Genomic DNA, 20668 nt, shown 5'->3' with positions numbered 1-20668 from the left:
CCCGGGACTCCTGCTTACTAGGCAGATGGGCTGACCACCGCTCCATCGTGACACATCGGAACTGAAAAGACTAAGCTGGCATGCCTCTAGTCACCCTCACATCAGTCGCAGCATTTTGCCGATTCCCATAAGAGTTAATTCGTAGTGTGCATCTGCAATGAAGTGATCATTGGTCATCCTCATCTTAATTATATATATGTGGCGTCTGTTCTTTTGCATGTGCCTGGTCTGCTTAGTAAGCAGGAGAACCAGGTTTGAATCCCAAACTGGTGCAAATTTTCAACTTCCTCCATTGATTTAAATCAGTGTTCACTGGCAGCTAATTTTCATTAGCTAAATCCTTTGTTTCTTGATTCATAGTGGCTGTGGGATCAAAATGGGTTCTGCTCTTTTGGACATACATATAATTATTAAGTCACCCAAATCTTTTTGATTATGAGTCACTGGTCAGTGGAATTGCGACATAAACTATATGAACATGTAACGTAACATAAGAAATGGTTTGTGTATTTAAACTATTTGTATACCTTCTGTTTGTGCCTTTTTTGTGGTTAGTTGAAGCCTTTGATGTCATTATGCCATGGCACAAAACTGAAGGCTGATATTAGAATCTTCACTTGACCCCACTTGACACGTTGCATACTTTTTATAACATCCATACAATAAGTAGTCACACAGGATGATAAATAAATAAATTGTATTGACATTCCTTGTAACAGTAAGTTACAATTTTTTTGTGATCTTTACGCAAGTGTCCAGTTCCACACAACTGCTTTGACTCATGAGGTCATCAACATGGTGGACACCCCCTTCTTCCAGCATATCCAATATGGTGATCATAACATTGCTACATAGGTGTATGACCAAAAAGAAAAATGTTATGACAGTGTGTCACTCCAAGAACACAATGAACTAACAGGACAACCGCAAGTAGTAAGGGGGTTTACGCCAGGGACAAGCTAAAAATATGAAAGTATGAAAAACATCACCATCCCAAAGCTGATATCCACAAAATCAAACACCAAAAATTCACAAAATATGACATAACACTACAAATACGAAAACCACAGGAATTGTACATTTCACTACACCTAAATAGCTCACAAGAAGCCCTCGGTACTGAACGATCGACACACGCAACTCCAAATTTCATGTAACCTATATAACTCAAACAAAGCCATCGATACCTAGAACCTCAGCACATGTTGTACATACAAGTATCGTAAATTTGACATAATCTGTGTAGCTCAAACAAAGCCAATTATTCCTAAAAGCTGAATACCCATATTGGTTATTTAACAGAACCGAAATACGTAGCTCAAATGTAGACACCGATACGAAAACCACACACTCAAAACCCCCAAATTCGCTTGACTGGTTAAAATAGAAACAAAAAACTGTATTCCAAAACAAACAAACAAACAAACAATTAGTAGTGCACTAACAGCCAAATCAAACACTATACGAATTACTTACCAGCCAAACCCACCAACAAATACACCTAGGTTCTAGTGGGTTGCCCCCCCACCCCTCACTCTCCTCACACACACACACACAAACAGGTGCGCAAAACCAACAACAGAACATAATCCTCCAAAAAAACTCAGACTCCCAAACCCTCCCCCTCCACATCCTTCACCCTGGGAAAAAAAGAAGAAAAAATCTGAAACCATCCCGCATTGCCATTAAAAAAAAAAAAACGAGCTTGTGGAGTATTGGGGCAAACCTGTAATTGGATTCAAGACTTTCTTGCAGATAGAACTCAACACATCGCTCGTAACGGAACTAAATCGACAAATGTAAAAGTAATATCCAGAGTACCACAGGGAAGTATGATAGGACCATTGCTGTTTACAATATATGTAAATGATCTAGTAGAAAGTAACGAATCCTCTTTAAGGCTATTCACAGTTGTTTATACCAAAGTAGCAACATCAGGAGATAGTAAGAATTTGCAGAACAACCTGCAGAGAATTGATGAATGGTGCAGACTCTGGCAGTTGACCCTGAACGTAAATAAATGTAACATATTGTGCATACATAGGAAAATAAATCCACTACTGTACAGTTACACTATTGATGACAAACAGCTGGAGACAGCATCTGCTGTAAAATATCTGGGCGTAAATATCCAGACCAACCTTAGGTGGAGTGACCATACAAAACAGATAGCGCGAAAAAAGCGAAGACAGACTGAGATTCATCAGAAGAATCTTAAGAAAATGTAACTCGTCCACAAAAGAAGTGGCTTATAAGGCACTTGTTCGCCTGATTCTTGAGTATTGTTCATCTATCTGGGATCCCTATCTGGTAGGACTGATAGAGAAGATCCAACGAAGAACAGCGTGTTTTCTCACGGGATCGTTGAGCTAGTGATAGAGCTTTACGGAAATGCTAAACAAACTCCACTGTCAGACGTTACAAGAGGGACGTTGTGCATCATAGAGAGATTTACTATCGAAATTTTGGGACAGCACTTTTCAGGCGGAGTCAGACCACTTATTACTCCCCCCACACATACGTCTCACATATTTACCACGAGGAGAAAATTCGAAAAATTAGAGGCAGTACGGAGGCTTACCGACAATCATTCTTCCCATGCACTATTTGTGAGTGGAACAGGGTTGGAGGGATCAGATAGTGGTACCAAAAGTACCCTCCGTCACAGACTATATGGTGGCTTGTGGAGTATGATGTAGGTATAGATTATCTACATGAGATTGCAAATTGGAAGACTCTCTCTTCCCCCTCCCTTTCACAGATTTAATAGCCTACTAAAATCTCTCTATTGTGTTAGTACAAGGCTCTGTGTTATAGTTCTTAAATCCAGTACTAAGATTTACTACCAAACGCTCAAATCCCCTTTTCTCCAACTCCGTATAAGATGAAAATGCTTCAGACATGACGGTACTATGCTCCTCAATAAATGATGAAAATGCTTCAGACATGAAAGTACTATGCTCCTCAATATATTCTTCAATCAAAGCCACAAGTTCCCTCTTAAGTCTGCCTATGGAACACCTAAAAGAAAAACACAATCTGAATGCTCCCCCCCCCTTAAAAAAAGGCAGCCCTCCCACACCCACAAACCAACCTGAGAACTACTCCTGCCATTCTTCCTAATTCAGACTCTTCAATTTCTGCTAGCAACCCAACCCATCCTGGGCCAATCCAAATGAAGTGGTTCAATAAAAATTAAGTTGGTTGCTTGACCATTTTTAGGTATTTTAATTTTTTCATATGTGATTACCCTATAATTGAAAAGTTCAGAAAATTTGTTTTTTAAAAAAATTTACCCTTGACCATTACCGAATGGCGGCCATTTTTGTTTGTAAGCGTGCGACAATGTTTCCGTTTAGAGACATTAGCAAAAATGTCAATATCTCTGCACTGAGTTAAGTTACAGCATTGCATTTGACATGATTGTTTTTAGAAAAGTGGTCTCTACAACATTGTCTATTACGCAAAATACCCTAAATTCAAAAATAACCAGTCAAAACTACATCCAAAGTTTGGTACCAAAATTTTCAAAAATCCTCTTTTTAGGCCCAAAAATAACAATCAAGGAGTGATTTATGAGAGTATTCCTCCCCCCCCCCCCCTATAGTTATATATCATACACAACTAGCCTCATATAGAGCAAGAACACTTACAAATGTTTCCTTAATTTTTTATGAATGTTTGAAATTCAAAAATTTTCATTTTTTGTAATGTTTGGGGTTAGTTATCTCATCTGTGACTGAATATAAAAATATGATTTTTGCGCAGTTTGTACACCTACATGATAGCAACGTACTGTAAAAATTTCAATACTGATATCTGACTGTGAACAAAGATATGGATTTTTGAAAATGAGGAAATAATTCACATTACTCTACAACTGATCTTACGGCTGTTGCCCATTCATGTGTGATATTGGTGGGATATAATCACTTATTATTGGTGCTGAATTATATAAATAAAAGTGGAAACATCACTGAAATTAACATTTATATTATTTTGACATACTTAAAATAAATATATTCAATTAACATCCTTCGAGATGCGACAGTTCCTAAATCTGGTGGTGAATGTTAAGAACACTTATTTCTTCAGACACCTTCTGTGATATAGAATAAGACCTTGCAGTTGCTCTTCTAAGTTCAAGCACTGAAAGTTTCCTTAAAACATTTTTCATTGGTATCCAAACTTTGTCACAAGTAGATTTCCTGAATGATGTTCTTGGGCCAGCAGGGTGGTAAAAATGCACAAAAACATCGTTTTCCACACTTATTCTTTCAACCTCTGCAAGCCACCACTGTCCATCATACATACATGCCACTATGTTATTCAACGTTAAAGACAGAGATGTAGGCCTAATTTCACAGACACAATGATCCTCATAAATTTCAGTTTCTGATGTTACACAGCATTGAACTAAGTTTTCTGCAATGCCAAGAAATTTGTGGAAATGCCTTTTTCCTTTTATTGCTATATCGTTTTCGGGTTGACCAAAGAGTCTGATCCCACCCGTCGGTTTTGGTGTGTGACGGCAGACATATTTAAAGGCAAAGAGTTTGGGCAGAGATGTCAGTCGAGGCGTAAGTGAAGAGGCAAAGATGTTGTTGAATGAAGGTGAGGTATGAGTGGCGGCAACTTGAAATTAGCGGAGATTGAGGCCTGGTGGATAACGGGAAGAGAGGATATATTGAAGGGCAAGTTCCCATCTCCGGAGTTCAGATAGATTGGTGTTAGTGGGAACCTCTTGGTCCCTATGAAATACCCAAACCACCTTCCCTACCGTCTGGCTCCTACCCTTGTAACTGCCCCCGGTGTAAAACCTGTCCCATGCACCCTCCCACCACCACCTACTCCAGTCCTGTAACCCGGAAGGTGTACACAATCAAAGGCAGAGCCACGTGTGAAAGCATCCACGTGATTTACCAACTGACCTGCCTACACTGTGATGCTTTCTATGTGGGAATGACCAGCAACAAACTGTCCATTCGCATGAATGGACACAGGCAGACAGTGTTTGTTGGTAATGAGGATCACCCTGTGGCTAAACATGCCTTGGTGCACGGCCAGCACATCTTGGCACAGTGTTACACCGTTCGGGTTATCTGGATACTTCCTACTAACACCAACCTATCTGAACTCCGGAGATGGGAACTTGCCCTTCAATATATCCTCTCTTCCCGTTATCCACCAGGCCTCAATCTCCGCTAATTTCAAGTTGCCGCCACTCATACCTCACCTGTCATTCAACAACATCTTTGCCTCTTCACTTCCGCCTCGACTGACATCTGTGCCCAAACTCTTTGCCTTTAAATATGTCTGCTTGTGTCTGTATATGTGTGGATGGATATGTGTGTGTGTGTGTGTGTGTGTGTGTGTGTGTGTGTGTGTGTGTGTGTGTGTGTGTGCGAGTGTATACCTGTCCTTTTTTCCCCCTAAGGTAAGTCTTTCCGCTCCCGGGATTGGAATGACTCCTTACCCTCTCCCTTAAAACCCACATCCTTTCATCTTTCCCTCTCCTTCCCTCTTTCCTGATGAAGCAACTGTGGGTTGTGAAAGCTCGAAATTTTGTGTGTATGTTTGTGTGTTTTTTTATTGTGCCTATCTACCAGCGCTTTCCCGTTTGGTAAGTCATGGAATGTTTGTTTTTAATATATTTGTTTATATTTAGTTTGTCCCCACCCAAAAAACCCCTATTTCTCGCACTTGTCCCGTCAGTGTCATTAGGCTTTTTGTGGAACGTGTGTGTGTGTGTGTGTGTGTGTGTGTGTGTGTGTGTGTGTGTTTGTTTGTTGATGTATTTTCGTCCTCATAATGTGTACGTAACGACTTTATATGCGCCATATTGGAATCGTGGAATCGTGGTTTATGGTCGTTTTCGCCATATTTGTGACGTCTTGGGTCAAAGCAGACGGGCAGGATCGGGCGCTTCCATATTTCCCAGTTTTCAAATCTGGTATGAAGTGATGTTTTCATATACAGAACCACTTCTTCTTTCTTGATCAGAAAATAGGTAATGCCTTTAATATTATCCTTGCTAAAGACATACATGTCCTGTACTGTGAGGATTTGGTCTGTGGTTGGTCTTTGTAGGCTGGCTTTACTTCACGTTTTGTAGTACTTCCTACTCCATCACATGCATTTTTACCATGGCAAGATGCAAAAAAGTGACATTCAGCCTCCAACCCAAAGTCTACTTTGTGGTTGCACATATTTGAAAAATTCTTTTTGTTCTTATACTGACTAACACTTCCATCTGAAAAGTATATCAGCTTCTCAACCCTGGGAAAATTTTCTTTTATGTAATTTATTACATACTTTTGAAACACATGTACAGCCAGAGTGTTGTGCATCAAGTAGTCACTTAGAATGCAAATTGAAGAACTGCAAACTTCATATTTCTCATTTTTAAATTAGAGAATAAATGGATGCACTGTTGCCTGGTCATTGACCCAGTGGTACCCTTGTATTGCATCCTGAATCACAAATGTAAAATTTTCTGCAAAATCAGCTAGCACTATCCATTCAGTTTCATGAAGTTGTGCTTTTTTTGTTCTTCAAAAACTTACTTTTGATTTTAGAAACATAGTGGTGACTTTTGAGTTTTTGTAAGCTATCAATTAAAGATTCCAAGCACTCTTTGTGAGATTTGACCACTGTTATAATTTCTGCCCTGTCAATTGTGACCCACTGTTTGAAGGTAATAGTGTCTGGCATTTCCCCATCATATTCGTGAAACAATTCAATAATGATTTCCATACCAGGGCATTTATTACACAGTGTCACAGACCATTATATCTAGTAACTCTTTCTACTTAAGATCACTGAGTTTTGCACTCGCAGTCATCAGTTTTGACATTTTGATGATATAAACAAACACATAACGGAGTGTGTCCCTGAGGATCCAGCCAAAATACACCACTTAGGGTGGGGGTCATAAAATTTTGACCTTCCAGTTTTGCATTCAGGGTGAGAATGTTTGAAAGCTACACAAATTTCATTTAAATTTGACAGGACTAGTCATTTCTGCTTTGTTACTTTAGCTCCACTTATAACAACTCTTTTGCTATCTTTGCAACCTGGGCATATTCTTCTGTTTTCATCGTCTTCAAAAAACTGTTGGATCTTTTTAATTGTTTCTTCAGTTATACCTACTCCTTTCTTCTTTCCTAAAACTGGAAGAATGCCTTGGTCTTTCACTAATTTTCGGGTTAGTTCAACCAAACGATGAGAAATGTTGAATTCATGAACTATTTCTTCTGTTGACCATGAGTCAGGGAGCAAACTGAAAATTTTATACTTTTTTCTCTTTAGACGTCACTGAACATGTAATTTTTAATTTCTCTATTAAGCTAAAATATTCAGTGCAGATGATGCTGGTGGTAGGTTTTCTTATTCTTTAGAAATAATGTTAGTATCTGTATTACTAAACCATGATTCCAAGTCTTTTCTAATTTTGTCTGAAATTTGTTGTGCTTTATTTTCAATAGCTGCTTTTCTTTTTCTGCTATTTAATTTTATTATTTTCGAAGCAGGAGATACGTCTAACTTAGAAGAAGCAAAATCCAATATGCTAACAGATTCCTCATTAGGAATATAAATGTCATTAACAAGGTTATATGATTCTGGTTCTGGATTCACAACAAATATTTCTGAGTAACAATTTGGGAACAGGGAATTTCCAGGAATCATATTATGTTTCACTTGGGAAGCTGTTTCACTCCCACATAACAAGGAGAAAAGTTCAAGTTTTATTTCCATCAAACATTTAGTAATAGGCTTTTTATGAACTTTAAGTGGATCACAGCACTTTCTTCCAAAAATGTGGTTGTACTTCAGAATATATTTCTTCTCATGATACTCACACACTGATGTTACAGAAGAACTTACTCGAAATTTAAACAAAGTTTGTCTAACTTCATCAAAGTCATTGACATTTTTCAATTTTTTTGAAACTGAACTGTAAATTGTTTTGGGACACACTTCACTTGCTATCTGTCCAACAGAGCACTGTTCATCCATGTTATTGCATTCCAGATAATTTCTCAAATTTAATTACAAATTACACACAGAACAATGCACATAACACATTCTACACTCTCAATGAAGTATGTACATTTACTTTAACAGAGGTTCAGAACAGACTGACCACAACAATGGCACAACCAGCAATAATGTACTTATTTATTGACAATAAACCTAAATGTAAATGAGCATCATCACTTAACATTTCCGGGCTGAGATACCGTGGCCCATACATAAGACTCTCCCCTGATGTTTCGCCTTTGACTGCGGAAGGCGAAACGTCAGGGGAGAGTCTTACGTATGGACCACGGCATCTCAGCCCGGAAATGTTAGTGATGACAACACCTGCCATGAAAGCCTTCATTCTATGAGTAAATGGGCATTTTTATTACCATAGAACAAAAGTGAAAGCTCGTATTGTTTAATATTGCATTATTAAAAATAAATAAACTAAATACGCTACAGGCCATTAAAATTGCTACACCAAGAAGAAATGGACATGTAATTACATTTTCACGCAATTTGGGTGCATAGATCCTGAGAAATCAGTACCCAGAACAACCACCTTTGGCCGTAATAACGGCCTTGATACGCCTGGGCATTGAGTCAAACAGAGCTTGGATGGCGTGTTCAGGTACAGCTGTCCATGCAGCTTCAACATGATACCACAGTTCATCAAGAGTAGTGACTGACGTATTGTGACGAGCCAGTTGCTCGGTCACCATTGACCAGACGTTTTCAATCTGGAGAATGTGCTGGCCAGGACAGCAGTCGAACATTTTCTGTATCCAGAAATGCTCGTACAGGACCTGCAACATGCGGTCATGCATTATCCTGCCGAAATGTAGGGTTTTGCAGGGATCGAATGAAGGGTAGAACCATGGGCCGTAACACATCTGAAATGTAACGTCCGATGTTCAAAGTACCATCAGTGCAAACAAGAGGTGACCGAGATGTGTAACCAGTGGCACCCCATACCATCATGCCGGGTGATACGCCAGTATGGCGATGATGAATACACGCTTCCAATGTGCGTTCACCGCGATGTTGCCAAACACGGATGCGACCATCATGATGCTGTAAACAGAACCTGGATTCATCCGAAAAAATAACGTTTTGCCATTCGTGCACCCAGGTTCGTCGTTGAGTACACCATTGCAGGTGCTCCTGTCTGTGATGCAGCGTCAAGGGCAACTGCAGCAGTGGTCTCCGAGCTGATAGTCCATGCTGCTGCAAATGTCGTCGAACTGTTCATGCAGATAGTTGTCTTGCAAACGTCCCCATCTGTTGACTCGGGGATCAAGACGTTGCCGCACGATCCGTTACAGCCATGCAGATAAGATGCCTGTCATCTCGACTGCTAGTGATACAAGGCCGTTGGGATCCAGCATGGTGTTCCGTATTACCCTCCTGAACCCACCGATTCCATATTCTGCTAGCAGTCATTGGATCTCGACCAATGCGAGCAGTAATGTCACGATACAATAAACTGCAATCGCGATAGGCTACAATCCGACCTTTATCAAAGTCGGAAACGTGATAGTACGCATTTCTCCTCCTTACACGAGGCATCGCAACAATGTTTCACCAGGCAACGCCGGTCAACTGCTGTATGTGTGTGAGAAATCTGTTGGAAACTTTCCTGATGTCAGCACATTGTAGGTGTTGCCACCAGCGCCAACATTGTGTGAATGCTCTGTAACGCTAATCATTGGCATATCATAGCATCTTCTACCTGTCAGTTAAATTTTGCATCTGTAGCTTGTCATCTATGTGGTGTAGCAATTTTAATGGCCAGTAGCCTAAATATTGGGTGATAGTGTTAACTAAATATATGTCACAATTAAATTTTATTACAATGAAACAATAAACCATTTAAATATGCAACAGCCATAAGATCAGTTGTATAGTAATGGGAATTATTTCCTCATTTTCAAAAATTCATATCTTTGTTCACAGTCAGATATCAATGTTGAAATTTTTATTGTACGTTTCTATCATATAGGTGTACAAACTGTGCAAAAATCATATTTTTATATTCAGTCCCACCTGAGGTAACTAACCCCAAACTTCACAAAAAGTGAAAATTTTCAAATTTCAAAAATTCATAAAAAATTAAGGAAACATTTGTATGTGTTCTTGCTCTATGTGAGGCTAGTAGTGTATGATAGCTAACTATAGGAAAAAAAATAGACTCTCATAAATCACTCTTTGTTTGTTATTTTTGGGCCTAAAAAGTGGATTTTTGAAAATTTGGATACCAAACCTTGGAGGTCACTTTGACTGGTTATTTTTGAATTTAGAGTATTTTGAGTACTAGACAATGTTGTAGAGGACATTTTTCTAAAAACAATCATATCAATTGCAATGCTGTAACTTAACCCAGTGTAGAGATATTCAAATTTTCGCTAATGTCTCCTGACTGAAAAATTGTCGCAAACCTACAAATAAAAATGGCCGCAATCCAGTAAAGGTGCAAGGTAAATTATTTTAACAAACTGCTTTGAACTTCTCAAATATAGGGTAACCACATATAAAGAAATTAAAATATTTAAAAATGGTCAAGCAAACCATATGGATTCCCCCACGCCCCCCTCCCCCACCCTCCCTCCACTTCCCCCTATACTTAACATATTAAACACTCCCAACTAAAAGAAAACCAATTTAACACACTCTAGGCTCTCACTCCTATCTCTCATGCTCAGAAACGTGAAGGGGACTGATAACAAAACTCTTGTGCAAGTAAAAGTCTCCTGATGGTCAACCTTTATCTCTAGAACCACACACTATGCCAGATGTAGCACCAAAGGTCATCGTGTCGACACCTCCGCATGTATAAGTCCCAGAAATAAGAGGTTGGGAGTCTAGTCAACTTCATACTCTCTTTACAAACCTGATGCTTCACATAGTCAGCAATCAAATCAAACTGCTGCAAGAACATAATAGTCGTCATCAACCATCACAACACTCAATGAATAACTGTTGAATTTCTCCATTGTACCCGTCACTAACAAAATACAAAAGAACACTATTATATTTCAATCCATAAAAACACACAACACTAATCAAGCCTAACAGAAACAGGAATGTATAAATGACCGTAACCTTCACCCAATGATTACTGAGAACCAAATGACCGAATGCCACATGTAACAAACAACTTCAGACCATGGCATCCACCACAAGAGTGCACCACCAAATACTACAACATGACATCTACAAACACAAACCAACTAAAAAACACCCTGCCACACAACACCCTTATGTGATGGGGCAAAGTGGGCAGGTTGAATTGGATGCTTACCATGACCCTTTTTGTGTAATATTCAATCCCTGTACAATCTCTTGATTTTTTTTACACCTGATCACTAGGGCAAATGCCAGATAGTTTCTTTGAAACAACTTCATTGCCACAGCCTTGTAGCATGTGCTTTATCATATTTATGTACATCTGTCTATCTTTATTCATCTATCTACTGCATCTTAGACAGTTTTGAAAAAGAAATTAAAAAAGAAACTGTGTAAATGTGTAACATGTAGCCATACTTAAAAATTAAATTGTGAAGTGAATGTAAAATTACTCAATCCACATTGTTACAACTTATGTTCCATGGAACGTCAAACTAACTATCTTTAATTATATTTGTTTTTATATGTAGTTATATTTTTGAAATGCTTTTCTTGGTATGTCTAATACTGTAGTTAACATGGTTTGTGGACAAGCAAATAAATGAAATATCTAAATAAAGGATAAAATCTATATCTAGCAAAGGAAGTGGAAGCTACTGTGGTACTGTTTTTTGTATATGGTGTAATGGCATATGTTCTATGCTTAGTTTGAAGTATATTTTTATTTTTGAATGGTTTCTAAGAGCTTTAATTCTTTACATAAATCATATTGCATAGGTCCTGCAGGAAGGAGTCTCAGAAATTTGTGGGGGAAGAAGTAAAAAATATATTTTGTTTATGTCCAACACAATAGCATGATTTAAAGTTATAAAATGATACCTACTACACAGCTTATATTCTTATAATAGTTGAAGAAAAACAGAATTTCTGTGATTACCTAAAGGGTAAGTATGTTTTTCATTGCTGATGTGCATAACATGAAGTGTTGAGGTAGAGCTTATCAGTTTCATGTAACAAACATGATTCATGCATGCATGCATGCATGGTTCATAGACGAATGTATGTGATATATCGGGATTCTCAAGTGTAGTAAATTGACTTCTGTTCTCAATCTATATTTCTCTGTCATGTACTAATTATTAATCTGTCTGTACTGAAGGAGTCATGAATGGATGGTACTGGTAGATTTTATGTTTGTCAACTTTGAGGTCACTGAGTAATGATAAACCATTAGAAAATGCTTGATGTTCCAGTTTTCCTGGACTACAACAAACCAGTATCACCATATGACTGTAGAATAATGGTCACAGTTATGGGACAAAAAGTAAAAACTGAAGGCTGTCACTGAAAAATACAAATTTTGTGAACAGAAAAAAGTTGAAAATAGCTCTATTTAAGTTTTGTGACAAGTGCCAGTTTGGACATCCAAGGAGAAAAACAAACAAACAAAGCAGCATTTTGTTTTATTTTCTTTAAAAGTGTTGTCTTTCGTTAGATTTGCTGGTTCTAAACAGCATTTTGTGTTGGGAATTATAATTGTGTAATAACTTCTACATCTACATTTATACTCCGCAAGCCACCCAAGGGTGTGTGGCGGAAGGCACTTTACGTGCCACTGTCATTACCTCCCTTTCCTGTTCCAGTCGCGTATGGTTCGCGGGAAGAACGACTGTCTGAAAGCCTCTGTGCGTGCTCTAATCTCTCTAATTTTACATTCGTGATCTCCTCGGGAGGTATAAGTAGGGGGAAGCAATATATTTGATACCTCATCCAGAAACGCACCCTCTCGAAACCTGGCGAGCAAGCTACACCGCAATGCAGAGCGCCTCTCTTGCAGAGTCTGCCACTTGAGTTTGTTAAACATCTCCGTTCCCGAGATTGGAACTGAAACACATTTATTTAAACAGGCAGTAAAAACATACCTCATAAATATTGCATACACAGAACTCAGGATAGGTGGTATTAATAAAGAAAGGTGACTACTGTATAATACCAATATCTCATCATTTTTCTGAGTTAAACATCTCAGCCATCATCAGTGGATGCTTAATCGGTTTTTCAGGCAGGCAAAGGGAAGATATGGGCAGTATCAATGTAAGTATAGGAGAGTTTTATGCTGAAATGAGCAGATAAGCAGTTGTTAGCATCATACTTAGAGAACAGACATAATTAAGTTCCAGTATGGTGAACATAGAGGAAAAAGAGCAAAGTTTAAACTGATTGTGTAGTTCACGCTCTGGATAAGTACATGCCAAATAAATGTATTAAGGACACAAAAGACCCACTGTGGTTTAATTATAAAACTCAGAAAGTGCTGAGGATGTAGAGAGTGTTGCACTCTCAGACAACTTCCACCATCATGTGTTGGTAAAATAGCTTTCTGACGGCCTGAGAATATTCTGGCCCTACATAACAACTCTAAGTAGGTTAAATGCTTTTATCCAGTCACTTGTGGACCAGTCTGGCGTGGCAGCAAAAGACAACAAAAGGAAGCTGAAGTTTTAAAATTCACATTTAAAACATCATTTATGCAGGATGTTCATACAAACATATCATAGTTTGACTGTTGCCTGGACTCCCATGCGGTCAACATAGAAATAGTTCCCAGAATGAGATTTTCACTCTGTAGCGGAGTGTGCGCTGATATGAAACTTTCTGGCAGATTAAAACTGTGTTCCTGACCGAGACTCGAACTCGGGACCTTTGCCTTTCGCGGGCAAGTGCTCTACCATCTGAGCTACCGAAGCACGACTCACGCCCGGTACTCACAGCTTTACTTCTGCCAGTACCTCGTCTCCCACCTTCCAAACTTTACAGAAGCTCTCCTGCGAACCTTGCAGAACTAGCACTCCTGAAAGAAAGGATATTGCGGAGACATGGCTTAGCCACAGCCTGGGGGATGTTTCCAGAATGAGAGTTTCACTCTGCAGCGGAGTGTGCGCTGATATGAAACCTCCTGGCAGATTAAAACTGTGGTGAGAGAGTCTTTTTTTAATTTTCTGAGTTGGTTGTGTAATGAAATACGATGCAACACAAATAACTGGCACTTGCTGTCTAGGGTGATGTGAGATAACCTAGTCTCTTCACCAGTTGCAGTCCAATCGGAAAAGGATCTCCATTTGTGTGATCTTGTGTCAATAATATCAATACTGAGTCTATTCTCTGAGTTTTGTGTTGGTCACTCAGTTACCACAGAACCCACAATGCGCAAGTTTTTTTGTAAGTGGGACTTTGTAACACAGTTACACCAAGTAAAGAAAGAGACATTTCTGGAAATATAATGTGGATTTCATTGAGAGTTAACCACCTGAGTTGTAAGATTCTGTTGTTCACTACCATCTTAATACCTTCTGTGATGATTGATGGGCATCCAGGATGAGTTTCATCATGCACCTTTATTCACCCATTGTTGAACATTTCACGCTGTTTTCTGACATTTTTTCATTCATTACACAGTATAACATGAGAATTCTGAAGCACATGACCAGATATAACAAATGTTTAAACATAGATAATTCTGTACTCCTAGAGAAGTGAGCAGAACTTCATGTATGTAACCAATTGCTGTTTTCCCCAATAAATTGAGAGTTTTTCATTTTTTATAACTAAATGGTCTTTGTTTTCTGGAAGACTCTCAAATATAAATGATCAGACAGATAAAGTGAGCAGAAATCTGTGACTGTTTTCTGTTGACATTGTAGTGTGTGAGACACATCGTTGAGCGAGTGTAGGATGATGCAGTATGCCTTAGCCAGAATTTTTATTTGGTGTGATGAACAGCAGCTTTCAGCTTGCTCTAAATGTAGACAAATGAAGGTTAGTGCAGATGAGTAAGAAAAACAATCAGTAGTATTTGAATACAGCATTTGTGATGTGGTGCTTGACATAATTACATTGGTTGAATATCCAGGCATAATGTTGCAGTGTGATACGAAATGAAAAAGAAAAGAAAAGATGCGGGTGTGGAGGAGCATGTGGTCAGCACACTACTCTTGTTGTCAGTTTTCAAGGCTGGAACCACTACTTGTCAATCAACTAGCTCCTCAGTTGTCCTCACAAGGGCTGACAGCACTCAGTAGGTCGAGACAGTCATCCATCCAAGTGCTAGAGAAGCTCCACAGTGCTTAACTTCGGTGATCTGATGGGAACTGGTGTTACCATTGTGGCGAGGCTGTTGGTGACATGAAATGAAACGAGTACAGTTTGGTAGTAGAGAAGGGGAATAGTCTAAGTTGATTTATTGGGAGAATTTCAGGAGACCATGCATAGAACACTGCTGCAACCCATTCTGCTGCTCGAGTGTTTGGGATCCTAACCAGGTCAGATTAAAGGAAGACATTGAAGCAATTCAGAGACATGCTGGTAAGTTATGAAACTGATTTTAAGTGTGTGAGGTTGTGCACAGTGAATAGACAAAAGGAACGATGTGTACTTATTTTTATGTTATTAAGCTAACTTGTTCCAAGAAGTAATAACATAGGAGAACTGTATGTTACGTATGTCTGGCTGAGGTAACACATTTGTTCAGAAACTGGCCACAGATTTTAGAGGATGGTGGAGGCTCGCCACTGTCAGGCCATTCTGTTTTCATTTTTCTTGGTTTCCCTGAATCACTTCAGGCAAATGCTGGGATGATTCCTTCAACAAGGTCATGGCTGACCACCTGCCATGGCAGCTCAGAGTTAAATAAGTTTGCCTATTGATATATTTGTGCATATGACTTAAGTTTTTCTTGTATTAAACTGACAGATTTGCTATCGTTATAATTCTTGGACAAGTAAGTTTCTGAAAATGAGAAATAGTGAAATCTAGAGAGAACATAATAAATTGCCATATTTGGAAGCACCCTTAGCCTTGATGACGGCTTCCACTCTCGCAGACATATGTTCAATCAGGTGCAGGGAGGTCTCTTGGAGAATGGCAGCCCATTCTTCACTGAGTGCTGCACTGAGGAGAGGTATCGATGTTGGTTGGTGAGGCCTGGCATAAGGTTGGCATTCCAAAACATCCCAGAGGTGTTCTGTAGGTTTCTGGTCAGGACTCTGTGCGGGCCTGTCCCTTACAGAAATGTTATTGTTGTGTAACCACTCCACCACAGGTTTTGCATTATGAACAGGTGCACGATCATGTTGAAAGATGCAATTGCTTTCCCCGAATTGCTCTTTGACAGTGGGAAGCATGAAGGTGCTTAAAACATCTGTGTAGGCCTGTGCTGTGATAGTGCAATGCAAAACAACAAGGGGTGCAAGTGCCCTCCATGAAAAACACGACCACACCATAACACCTCTGAATTTCACTGCTTGGCACTACACACACTGGAAGATGATGTTCACTGGGCATTCACCATACCCACACCCTGCCATCGGATTGCCACATTGTGCACCGTGATTTGTCACTCCACACAACATTTTTCCGCTGTTCAATTGGCCAGTGTTTATGCTCCTTACACCAAGCGAGCCATCATTTGGCATTTACTGGCATGATGTGTGGCTTATGAACAGCCGCTTGACCACGAAATCCAAGTTTCTCACCTCCCACTTTACTGTCGTAGTACTTGCAGTGAATCCTGATGCATTTTGGAATTCCTATGTGATGGTCTGGATAGATGTCTGCCTATTACACATTACGACCCTCTTCAACTGTCAGTGGTCTTGTCAGTCAACAGACGTGGTCGGCCTGTACGCTTTGGTGCTGTACATGTCCCTTCACGTTTCCACTTCACTATCACATTGGAGACAGTGAATCTAGGGATGTTTAGGAGTGCGGAAATCTCGCATAAGACACAAGTGACAACCAATCACCCGACCACATTCGAAGTCTGTGAGTTACGCGGAGCACCCCATTCTCCTCTCTCATGATGTCTAATGACTACTGATGTTGTTAATTGGAGTACGTGGCAGTAGGTGGCAAGCACAATGCAGCTAATATGAAAATTGTATGTTTTGGGGGGTGTCCAGATACTTTTGATCACAAAGTATATTTGAATTTTGATAAGATATCTGTATGGTGTGTAAAGTGGCAATTGACCCTGAATAAAGAAAAGTGTGAAGTTATTCACATGGGTACTAAAAGAAATTCACTAAATTTTGATTACGTGGTAAGTCACACATATCTGAAGGCTGCAAATTCAACTGAATACCTAGGGATTACAATTACAAATAACCTAAATTGGAACAATTACATGGATAATGTTGTGGGTAGAGTAAACCAAATACTGTGATTCATTGGCAGAACACTTAGAAGGTCCAACAGGTCTCCTAAAGAGACTGCTTACACCATCACCATGCTTGTCCACCCTATTCTGGAGTGTTGCTGTGCAGTGTGGGATCCGCATCAGGTGGGACTGACAGATGACATCGAAAAAGTACAACGAAGGGTGGCTTGTTTTGTATTATCACAAAATAGGGGAGATAGATGCACAGAAATGATACATGAATAGGAGTGGCAATCAATAAAACAAATGCGTTTTTTGTTGTGACAGGATCTTCTCATGAAATTTCAATCACCAGTTTTCTCCTCCAATTGCAAAAATATTCTGTTGGCACCCACCTACTTATGGAGAAATGATAATCACGATAAAATAAGAAAAATTTAAGTGCTCGTTTTTCCCGCACACTGTTTGAGAGTGGAACAGTTGAGGGACAGCTTGAAGGTGGTTCATTGAACCCTCAGCCAGGCACTTCATTGTGAAAAGCAGAGTAATCATGTAGATGTAGATGTGAAGAATTGGTCCAATGTCTCCATGGTATCCGTGCATCTGTTGAGACATATTTTTCTGAAGAGCAGAATACAAAACTGAATATGAATTCATGGGCTCAGAACCATTTTGTATCCCATTTGCAGAAGCCAGAAAATATGTCAAATGAAACCTATGAAGTCTTTTTAGAAATGATATCAAATTCAAGCATTTAATCATTTTTCAAAACAGTGTAACTTGATTTTTGGTGCGAGGCTTGTGATGAATATCCACAACTGGCCACACAGGCCTGACTGTTCTTCTCATATTCCTAGCAACATACTTGTGTGAAACAGGATTCTCAGCTGCATTGACAAGATACTGCAGTAGACTGGACACTGACCTGACATGTGTTCTATTCTCTTCTGTCAAGTCTGACATTAAACAGTTGTAAATGGAAACAATTTTATCAGTTTACGATAGAATCAATACAGTGTTATTTTGTGTATTGTATTATTGTGTGTTGCTTTGTATGTTGTTGTTGAAGTCATTAGCGTATAATGTCTCAATTTTTGTATGATTGTCATTAAACAATTATAATTAAAAAATGATCATATAACCAGGTCTTGCTTATTTTCAGGCTCTGTATAATATTTAGTATTTCAGTAGGGCTCTGTTGCCAAAAAAGTTTGAGAACTACTGGTGTAGACCATAAGTGCTCCATATTTTGCATTCATTTGGTGTGTGTTGTCTTTGATATTTTTGACATTTCTTCTGCCTTTTCAGAGGATTTTTTATAATCGTGTTTATTCGGCTACTTCCTTCAGAATATAAATGTGCTCTATTACAGTTTGAAACTCTATCATCACGGTTTTATTGTCTGCAAATGGTAGGCAGTCTACTTCCACTCTGTTCTTCTTATTTCCATTACATAGCACCATTTTTAGTAACCTGTGCCATTTTGAAAAGAGGTGGTGAGAGTTATCTTGCTGGGAGATGCCATCACTGTCAGGGAAGACATCAGTTATGAATGGGTGCAGCGGTCTGCAGTAATGTTCACATAGTCCACAGCTATCATTTTGCTTTCGATTACTACTGTAGGTCCCATGGAAGCCCAGTGAATATCCCCCAGACACCCAGTTTATGGAGCCGTAGGTCATCTTATACCATACCTGATAGTGCACCTGTTTTTGGAGGTGGATGAAAAAACACATGTAATGTTACACTGAGCTAGGATTGTGCTGATTTTGTTCGATACTTTCCCAGCAAATGGCATACACACAATTGTGTTGTCCTTGTTGTGTTCAATTTGCTGGGCATATACATTCTGACAGAAAGCACTCCAATTTATCTCTTGCCATATTCACTCTTCTCGAGTCTGTCAAGGTGGATGACCTCCCTTGGTAGGCTTTCCTCATTCAGTATTGCACAGGTTCTGTCTACAGGGGTGTGTAGCACACTCTAATGCTCTGAAGGATGAGGGCATCTGGAGGCATGCAGGTGAAAATCAATGTGGGTGGCTTTCCTGTACACACAGTGTCCCATAGGGCCATCTGCTTTGTCCTTGACTAGCATGTCCAAAAATGAGTGTTCACTGTTCTCTTGCAATCACATGGTTAATTTGGTGCTGGGATGCTGAGTGTTCAGAAGTTGGAGGAACTACTGAAACCATTCACTGATGTGTGGTCACACCAGAAATGTGTGATCAATATATCTGAAGAAGTTTTCATCCCAGAAAGAAATAATGTAGATGAAAAGACAAGTTCAGAGATGTTGGTCATAGTGGGACTGAACTTCTCCCTGATTAGCTGTAGTGTACTCTTCCAATTACTAAGGTCACAACTTTAAAGACAGACACTAGCAGAAATGAACACAAAAGGGCTATCTCACAGTTACTCTTCCATCTTTTATAGTCACAGTCAGGAATAATCTCTTATTCTACATGATATTTTTGTGATTCTCATTGAAACAGAAATCTGTTATTCCATATATGACTGAAACGTCGTGTGCATCAACCCTATATGTGACTAAAAAACATGCACGAATTGTTTCAGTTTGCTCGCAGCTACAAAGTATGTATGAAGCTGTTGAAATATACAGTGTACTTATTTCAACCAGAAGTTTTATTTTAAAAAAAAGTTACTGACAATTGGATATATTTTGATTTAGGATATTTAATTTTCTAAAAACTCGGGGGACCCATTTAAAGTGACGTTGTTGTTGTTGTTGTGATCTTCAATCTGAACTCTCCATGTTAATCTGCCATGTGCAAGTCTCTTCATTTCTGCAATATACAACAGTCTGAAACTGCTTACTGTAGTCAAGCTTTGGTCTCCCTTTTCAGTTTTTACCCCCAGAATTCCCTTGATTACCAAACTGATGATTCCTTGATGTCTCTGGATGTGTCCTATCAACTGATACCTTCTTTTAGTAAAATGGTGCCATGGATTTGTTTTTTCCCACATCTCAATTGAGTATCTCTGCATTACTCTCTCCATTACTTGTCCGATATACCCATGGAATCCAATTATCTGCCCTTTCCTCCTGTCTTCTTTTCATAAGCAATCAGCAGCACATATTTAATTCAACCTACAAGATCTAAATTAAAACATTCTTATTCCTATTTATCTTTATAAAAGTAAACTATTAACACATTGCTTGATGTTTGCAGTTGCAGCTGTGGGACACAGCTGGACAAGAGCGCTTTCGTAAATCTATGGTTCAACATTATTATCGAAATGTTCATGCTGTTGTTCTGGTGTATGATGTGACAAAATTAGCATCTTTTCAGGTAAGTGAATGTTCCTTCAATTTGAAAGGGAGAGATGTGAATGTGTTGAT

General features: G+C 39.1%; 1 protein-coding gene across 1 annotated transcript in view; it reads left to right on the top strand.

Annotated features, from left to right (window-relative positions):
• The window catches only part of LOC126094772 (putative Ras-related protein Rab-33), a 107186-nt gene that overhangs the window by 1421 nt on the left and 85097 nt on the right, over positions 1 to 20668 (top strand). The window contains exon 2 of the mRNA XM_049909322.1: positions 20499 to 20618. Coding sequence (XP_049765279.1) covers positions 20499 to 20618 — 120 coding nt within the window. The remainder of the gene's footprint in view (positions 1 to 20498; positions 20619 to 20668) is intronic.

This window comes from Schistocerca cancellata, chromosome 8 (genome assembly GCF_023864275.1).
Source record: "Schistocerca cancellata isolate TAMUIC-IGC-003103 chromosome 8, iqSchCanc2.1, whole genome shotgun sequence".
Classification (NCBI taxonomy): domain Eukaryota; kingdom Metazoa; phylum Arthropoda; class Insecta; order Orthoptera; family Acrididae; genus Schistocerca; species Schistocerca cancellata.
This window is presented reverse-complemented; position numbering and strand designations above follow the sequence as displayed.